Source organism: Mesoplodon mirus (assembly GCF_964341445.2).
Source record: "Mesoplodon mirus genome assembly, chromosome: 1".
NCBI lineage: Eukaryota > Metazoa > Chordata > Mammalia > Artiodactyla > Ziphiidae > Mesoplodon > Mesoplodon mirus.
This window is the reverse complement of record NC_138976.1, coordinates 31,111,050-31,119,650: the sequence shown is the minus strand read 5'-3', so window position 1 is coordinate 31,119,650 and position 8,601 is coordinate 31,111,050. Positions and strand designations below refer to the sequence as shown.

Here is an 8,601-nt window from a genome sequence, read left to right as displayed (position 1 = left end):
AAAATCTCTAGGAGAAACAAAAACCAAAATTATATTTATTTGGAGAATCAAAAGAATATCTACTGACAATGTCATTCTCTAAACTTCATTAGTCTTTAAAATATGTCATCAGACAATGGTATAGATATGAATGTCCTCTGAAAAAATAATACCCAGTTCAAATGAAATTCCTCAGTTAGATTTGTTTTACAATGAACAAAACATCCTATCAGTAAACTTTAAGAGAGAATGAGCTGTTCCTATTCCACAGGGCTTTCTGTAGAAAGCAATTCAAATGTAATAAGCAGCAACAGTCACTTCTAGGGAGGTTGTCATAACACAATATATGTAAAATGTGAACGAAAGAAAGTCAACATGAGAAAGTAAAAGTTTTTTGTCAAAAATTAAGGAATATACAAATCCAGACCTCTTTAAAATGCTCAACGGATTCTTAAATACTGTAATTACAACTTTCAGTTTGGCTCAAAGGACTTGTTACAAATTTTAATCAACTTTAAAAATATAAATACTCTCTCAATAACCATGGGTGTTACTCACTGTTTAACACATTTTCCCTAGGTTTGGTAAAGATTACTCTATGTTGATTTTTGGAAGAATTATAACCCTTTAGAAAGCAAATAAATGTAGCAAAAAGATTGAGAGAAAAACCACCTCTGAATAGTTATATCTGAAAAACTCATGTGCCAAATAAGTCAGAGATTTGTAGTTTTTCAAAACAGTTGTTTAAACTATTCCATCTTATTAAAAAGCAGATTTAAATGACTTCAGTAAAGAATAGTTTTAGGAACCTCCCTTTATAACCTATTCCTCATAGATAAAACTTGAATAGGTAGCTTTCTCTACTTACTATATAGCTTTAATAAACTTTCATCTTCCTAGAAATGTTAAAAATCAGTTATTACCAAATTCAAGTGGGAATTTACCAAAGGTAACTATTAAAGGTAGTATTAAACTAGACAAAAAAATCAGAAAATATAAAGCGTTAAAAAATCTTACCCATCATCCAAAACGATGGAAAGAAAAGTCTAATTAAACAGGGTAACATATAAAGAATATCCCTTTGCAGCAGGTAAAAAACTGAAATTTGGGTGATTTTAAGCTATTTTGTCTAGAAACTTCCTATCCACTCTCTTTTTTGAGTTATAACCATAAGAGAAATATCACAATATTTGGAAAAGAGAAAATGATATTCAATCCAGTCAATAAACAAAAGAGGATAATTTAGCAAACCTCAGCTTGTTTATAAAAGGGGAAAAATAAACTGTTGTAAGAAAACCTTTCTAGCACCCCCAAACAATTATTTCCATTTTTAGAAAACCACGGAGGACTGTATAGTTTTCAAGCTTCAGTGTAAGAACTAAATAACAGGTAGTGATGACATTAAAAAAGAGAAAGTACAGAGGAAAGAAGACAAGATTTAAATGCTTTTCCCTCAGGTCCTAGGGCTACCATATGTAACTAAATGTATTAGAAGAACCAAAGTAATCCAAGAAACACAAAAATGAGTTTCTATGTAACTACTTAAACACTGCCTTTTTTTCCCATTTACTCTTCAAAACATCAGTTTCTTGCTCGATGTCTGCTTGCTTCTCTGATATTGCTCAGCAGGTCCCTGTGAATGCTTCGTACTAGATGCTTGATGCTAACAGATTCCACACCTTAAAGCAGAATGTAGCAAACCTGATTTCCACCACTCAAAAATTTCTGTGATTAGTGACTGCACAGAAAAGGCCACCCAATCAAAAAGGGGTGAGGGAAGGTAAACATATTCTGAATAGGCATTACTGAGTAATATTGTTTAGGCTGCTAGCTGAACCAGTCATTCCATTTTCACTTTTCTGAAGTGTTCTTACAGCACTTGGAACCTGCATCCCAGTATTCAAAGAAAGTCCACCGCACCAAACCTAAGAAAGGACAAAAACAAAGCTTCAGTCAGATTTCAAATCAAATGAAAACTTAAATGATCCTTATATTTCCATTTGAAAGGCAAAATGCCACATAAGTGAACATCATCAAATTCCAAACTGATAACCTTTGTATGTGAACTGAGGGGAAGTGGAAAGGCTAACTCAAGAGTCTTCTAGAACTAAAGAAGTCTTTTAGACTTTCCAAGAGACCAAAGGAAGTCTTTATGACAGCAGAACCCACTGGAGCTGCACACAGGAAAGGGAAGTAAGGGCTGTAGAAATTTAGAGACTAAATTGGATTAATCTAGGCAAAAGACATTATCATTATTGACGCTAATGTTCACAACCAAGAGAAGTGCACAAAGAGTCAACTTCTTTACCCCAATTACTGCTTTAAATTTTGATAATGAGGTGTGGTCTGACACTATAGGAATTTAACACCCCTTTGTTAACAGAGTAATTCCATGAGTTTCTTCCCTAGCTTGTTAACAATAAGAACTCTTTTATAATTCTTTAAGGTTGTCAGAGAAAAATGCAAATGGCAATATCCAGATACACTTGCCATATTCTATTATCATAAATGTGAATGAGTTTATGAAACATAAAACTGCTTCACTTGTGAACAGAGCAGCTGTCATTCAGTAAACTATAACTTATTTGGAATAGAGTCAAGAGAATTAAAATGTGAAAATATGAATCATTTAAACTATCATCAACTGCCATTTATGTAGCAGACATAAGCATAAATCGAGGGAGAGTCTAGAAAGTTTTTAAGTATTCCCAACTTCAACTATATCCTAAAGTATTAAATATTTACTAAGTAACTATAGTATAGTTACAAAGAATTTGCTGACCTGTGAAATGTATAACTATATAATTAACATTCTAAAATATTAATGACAGAAGGTAATGATAACTCTTAAAATACAAGAACAATACAAAAACATGGGACTTCCCAGGTGGTCCAGTGGTTAGGACTCTGTGCTTCCAGTGCAGGGGGCACGGGTTCGATCCCTGGTCGGGGAACTAAGATCCCGCATGCCACATGGCATGGCCAAAAAACAAAAAAACAATATGGCACAAATGAACCTATCTACGAAACAGGAACAGACTCACAGACATAAAGAACAGACTTGTGGTTGCTGTTCTTTATGTCTGAGGGATGGGGGGTAGGGGAGGGATGGACTGGGAGTTTTGGGTTAGTAGATGCAAACTATTATATATAGAATGGATAAACAACAAGATCCTACTGTATAGCACAGGGAACTATATTCAGTATCCTGGGATAAGCCATAATGGAAAATAATATTAAAAAGAATGTATAGGGGAATTCCCTGACAGTCCAACGGTTAGGATTCGGTGCTTTCACTGCCGAAGCCTGGGTTCAATCCCTGGTTGGTGAACTAAGATCCCGCAAGCTGTGTGGCCAAAAAAAAAAGAATGTATGTATGTGTATACCTGACTCATTTTGCTGTACAGCAGAAATTAATACAACATTGTAAGTCAACTATACTTCAATTAAAAAATAAATTTAAAAATATAAAAGCAACTGATTACAAAACTACTATCTTATTTTATTGAAAATTATTTGATTTAAAAAATATTTACTCAAAATATCTAGCACAAAGGTGGAAGGGAAAATCAGTGGAGAAAGGTTAGTCTTTTTCAGTAAGTGGCACTGGAACATGTGGACATTCATATGCAAAAAGGGATAGGGAGGGTGGGAGGGAGACGCAAGAGGGAGGAGATATGGGGATATATGTATATGTATAGCTGATTCACTTTGTTATAAAGCACAAACTAACACACCATTGTAAAGCAATTATACTCCAATAAAGATGTTTAAAAAAAATAGATCTCAAACCATACTCTATACCATATATAAAAGTTAACTCAAAATGGATCCCAGACCTAAATGTAAAACCTAAAATTATAAAACTACAAGGAGAAAACAAAACAAAATATCTTTGTGGCCTTGAGTTGGGCAAAGCATGATCCATAAAAGAAAAAAAATCGATAAACTAGACTTAATCAAAAGGAAAAACTTCTCTTTGAAATGTCAAGAAAATGGAAAAAAATCAGAGACTGGGAGAAAATATTTGCAAAACATTTATTTGATAAAGGATTTATCCAGAATACATAAAGATATCTTAAAACTCACTAATAAGAAAACAAGTAACCCCATTGTAAAAAATGGGCAGAAGATTTTAAGATACTTCACCAAAGAAATTATACAAATGGCAAATAAGCACATGAAAAAAGCATCTTATGACATTCACTAATGCAATTATTGTTTCATCATTTGGAATGAAAAAACAACGAATAAACACACTACCTACTTTCCTGAGATAGACTCAAATTAAACATGAAATCTATGCTTTTAAAAAGAAATATCTGAGACTTAGGGGAAAAATAACTTTGAATTCCACATGGTAAAAATATTGTCCTTGAGTGACCAATTTGGAAAAACAGACAAAAATAAATCATGTGCAGAGGTTAAAAAGAAAATAACCTTTCCAATATCCCTAAGTATTGTACTACAAACAATAACTTTATTCACTAATCATTTTTACTTTTTAAGGGAAATCTAGGAGTCTTGGTTATTAGCATTCTTTTAAACTTATTTGATGACTTTAGGGTATCTAGGGTAAATAATCATTATCAATTGTGAGATTTAAAGGTACTGTATTTTAAACCCACATATAACCTAAATACTTTATCCTTACAGTTTAGGAGTTACAGTTGGGGGTGATTGTGGAAGAACACACATATAAACATTCCACCAAGTCTGCAATGGAAATATACCATCCTGATCTGTAGAAGCAGCCCCCAAATTAAGGAAAGTTCTAGCCAGAATAATGATGATCTTAACTGGATTAGGCCACTCCCCACAGTGGCCTAATCTTATAGGGAAATGCAACAGATAAAGGAATTAGGAGAAGCAGTAATATTTCCTTAATAAAAATATAAATTCAAAACCAAGTTTCGTTTTGTGTGGAGAATCATGACTTTTCTGAAATTGAGTAGTCCTGAAATTATATACGTGCATATAGACATACATATATTCAGTCTACCACACATAGATAATCATCTAATATTTTACAAAGATTGTACTGCAGTGGAAAAAGGATGATCTCAGTAAATGGTCCTGGAATAAGCAGCTATCCATATGGAATTAAAGAATATATTTCAACCCTAACTTCATACCAAACATATCATTTCTATATTGTACTTGTATTGTAAATGCAGTCTATGTCTAAATGTATAAGGAAAATTTTGCTTTTAGAAGAAAACACAGTATTTTCATGACCTTGGGAGTGAATAAAAATTTTTTAGACTGAACACAAAAAGTGCTAACCATAAATGAAAAAACTGATAAACTGAGCAACATTAAAATTAACAACTTTTGTTCATCAAAAGACACCAATAAGAGAGGGGAAAGGAAAGCCAGAGTGGAAAAGATAACTGCAATACATATATCTGGCAAAAGACTCAGACTATAGAAATAACTCCAAAACAATCAGTAAGAAAGAGGAAGAAAATCCAACAGAAATACAGGCAAAAGACTTGAGCAAGCATTTCACAAAAGAATACATCCAAACAGTCAATAAACATATTAAAAGGTGTTCAACAGCACTAATCACCAAGGAAATGCACATGAAAACCACAATGTAATATATCATACCCATTAGAAGGATAAAAATTTTTAAAAAGACAATACCAAGTGTTGATAAAGATGTGGAGGTCAAACTCTCACATACTGCTGGTGATAAATTAGTATAACCAACGTCTTTGGAAAACTCTACTACAGTTGATTACACACATACCATATGATCTAGCAACCTCAATCCTAATTATATACCCATTGGAAATACATATACATATCTACCAAAAGACGTTAACAAGAATATTTATAGAAGTTCTATTTGTAAATGTCTCCAATGGGAAACCACCCCAGTATCCAACTAAATTAGAACAGGTAAATAAATTATGATATAGTCATATAATGGAAAACTATACATATACATACAATAGAAAACTATGTGAACTACCACCACATAGAAAAACATGGATAAATCTCACAAACATAATATTGAGCCAAAAAGATACTGTATGATTCCATTTACACAAAGTTGAAAAGAAGGCAAATGAATTTATGGTACTAAAACTCAAGACAGTAACCACTTTGGAGGAGGGCCGTTAGGGGCTGGAAATGGGCACAATGCTCCGTTTCTTGACCTAGATGCTGGTTACAAAAATGAGTGCGGTCCTATGAATATTGATCAAACTACACACTTATGATTTGCAGGCTTTTGTGTCTTAACACTTATTTCAATAAAATATACCAAAAATATACAGACAAACACAGATTTGGGAGAGGTGGACTGGGGAAAGGGACAGGAATATAAAGAAAAAATAAGATATTGTGCTTCCCCAAATATACAGCATAGACTGTTCTCCTTAAAGTTGCCAAACCAAATAAAATATAAATTACGTACTAACCATGAAACCAGGTAGTACTGGCTGAGTAAATTTTGTCTTAAAGGAATACAACAACTGTTTTGAGTTTGCATCATAGAAAGAAAGTTGACCTAAAAGGAAGGAGAAAAAAAAATCTGATTATTGAAAAAAATTATAATATCTAATTAAGACTAACATAAAATCATGCATAAAAGTAATAACCAAATGCACATTTTGGCATTAATTTTTTTGACTTAGTAATTCTCACTTGCAAATCAGTAGTAAACATGCTTAAGAAAAAGCCCAAATCCAGTTTTCTTTCCCTGGTTTTCAAGATCTCCATAGTGCTTGCATAATCTGGCACTATTCTACTTACTCAACTATAGACTATTTATTTTATCATTATTTAACAAATGGCTTCCTTAGCCCAGTAAAAGCCATGGTTATTTCTTCCTCATTTTTATTATATAAGCAGCCTTTCCACCCAAATCCTATCACCATTTAAGGTTTACTCTATGAAACTTTGTCTTCTAACTACTTGAAGCCATGCTTATACCTGAGTTTCTGAAATCATGGTATAGTTATCACTGCTTCAGCTTTGTTAATTGTTAAAATCTCCTCACAGTCCGTCTTTCAACAATGATCATGCAACTAAATCACTCTTTCTGACAACCTAACTGTCCAACCTGATGGCATCCTCACAACTGTTATCACTTCTTCAAACTCTTCTCTCATGACTATTCTCTTGGTTTGTTTCCTAATCCTGAAGATATCTTCTGTCTCTTTTTCTCCTATTCTAAATGTAGATGCTTAAAGCCAGAAACAGGGGCATCAACAGTGGGTAGACTCCCAGGGAGGAAACAGATCACCTCATTGCTCTTTCAAACCCAACTTTCTAGATGCTTCTCACTTAACCTCTCTGAGCCTCAGTTTCCTCATCTGTTACATGAGATTAATAATTCTGACCTTTTAGGATAGTTATAAGGATTAAGTGAGAACAATATGCAAAAGGGGCTTAAATCCATACCCAACATGTAATATGGACAACTATTTCTATTAGTGGGAACTCTTAGTGATGCTATCAAAATAGTCATATGTTAATTAAAAAAAATAAATGTAGATGCTTGTCCAGGCTCTTTCTCTCTACAATGCTCCCACTGCTGCCACTAAACAAGGAGAAGGAGAGAAAAGAAACTAACATTTATGCCTACTATTAAAGAACTGGGTGATTTATACACATTACCTCAAAATATCAAGCAACCTATACATGGTCACAAAGTTAGTACACAGCAGAGCAATAATGCTTAACTGTTCTGTGCAATATTCACTGGCCATTCGTGATGCCATTTCTAATATTTAGCTTCAGCTAATAATGCCAAATGGCTGTTCTGCTGGCATCTCATCTTTCCCCAGGACTCTATGCTCTCTATCCTGTTGATGACACTATCACCCTGTTGATCACACTGGATGGAAACTCAGTCATCTTCAGTTCTTCTTTGTCTCTCCCTCCAATCCATATTTAGTTATCATGTCCTATGAATTCTACTTTCACACCATCAAATTCATTCTTCTTGATTCCTCACTGCTCAGATCCCTCTTACCATTAATCACTCAACAAATACTTATTAAGGGCTCACTGTGTGAAGCACTTGCCAGGCAACAAGGACATAATACTTAACAAAACAGACATGGTCCTGTCAATATTGCTTAAAGACCACTTCCTTGAAGTCTCCCCCTATCAATGTTTGCAGTCTCTTCTACATTTAACCATTTACTCTCTAATATTTCTAAAACTATATTACAATCATATGACTACAGTTTTCTAAAATGAACAGAAGCCTCCCCCACCAACTACTAAAAAAAGACTAGCCTATTATTATTTTTCAAGGCCCTCCGAATCTGATCCCATCCTACATTACAATTTCTTTCTATACCCTATGCTCTAGGTTAACAATTATACTTCTTACTACTATCTTTAAGGAACCATCAAGTATGGGGAAAGAGAAGGTAAGCAAACGCTATCTTGGTAGTTGAAAAAGAAAAGAAAAATGTATGCTAATACATTTACTAGTTATCCTGAGGAAAATATTTATCTGATTCAAAAGGAGTAAATAAAAAAGATGCAGCAAAACTGACATGTCATCACTATCACTAAAAATAAATCAAACCAAAATCAATTTGTTTACTTTTTTGTTTGAGTAACCAGGTTGATGCCTCATGGAATCATCTGGAC

The 8,601-nt window shown here is 33.6% G+C and overlaps 1 protein-coding gene across 6 annotated transcripts in view; it reads right to left on the bottom strand.

The window, feature by feature from the left end:
• Positions 1–985: 985 nt before the first annotated feature.
• Positions 986–8,601, bottom strand: part of FSD1L (fibronectin type III and SPRY domain containing 1 like) — a 66,349-nt gene continuing 58,733 nt past the window's right edge. For all 6 annotated transcript variants that reach the window (XM_082619828.1, XM_082619823.1, XM_082619824.1 and 3 more), the window contains 2 exons: positions 6,411–6,499; positions 986–1,904 (listed from right to left, as the gene is read on the bottom strand). In XM_082619828.1, the coding sequence (XP_082475954.1) occupies positions 1,782–1,904; positions 6,411–6,499 (212 nt within the window). In that variant the 3' untranslated portion in view covers positions 986–1,781. The remainder of the gene's footprint in view (positions 1,905–6,410; positions 6,500–8,601) is intronic.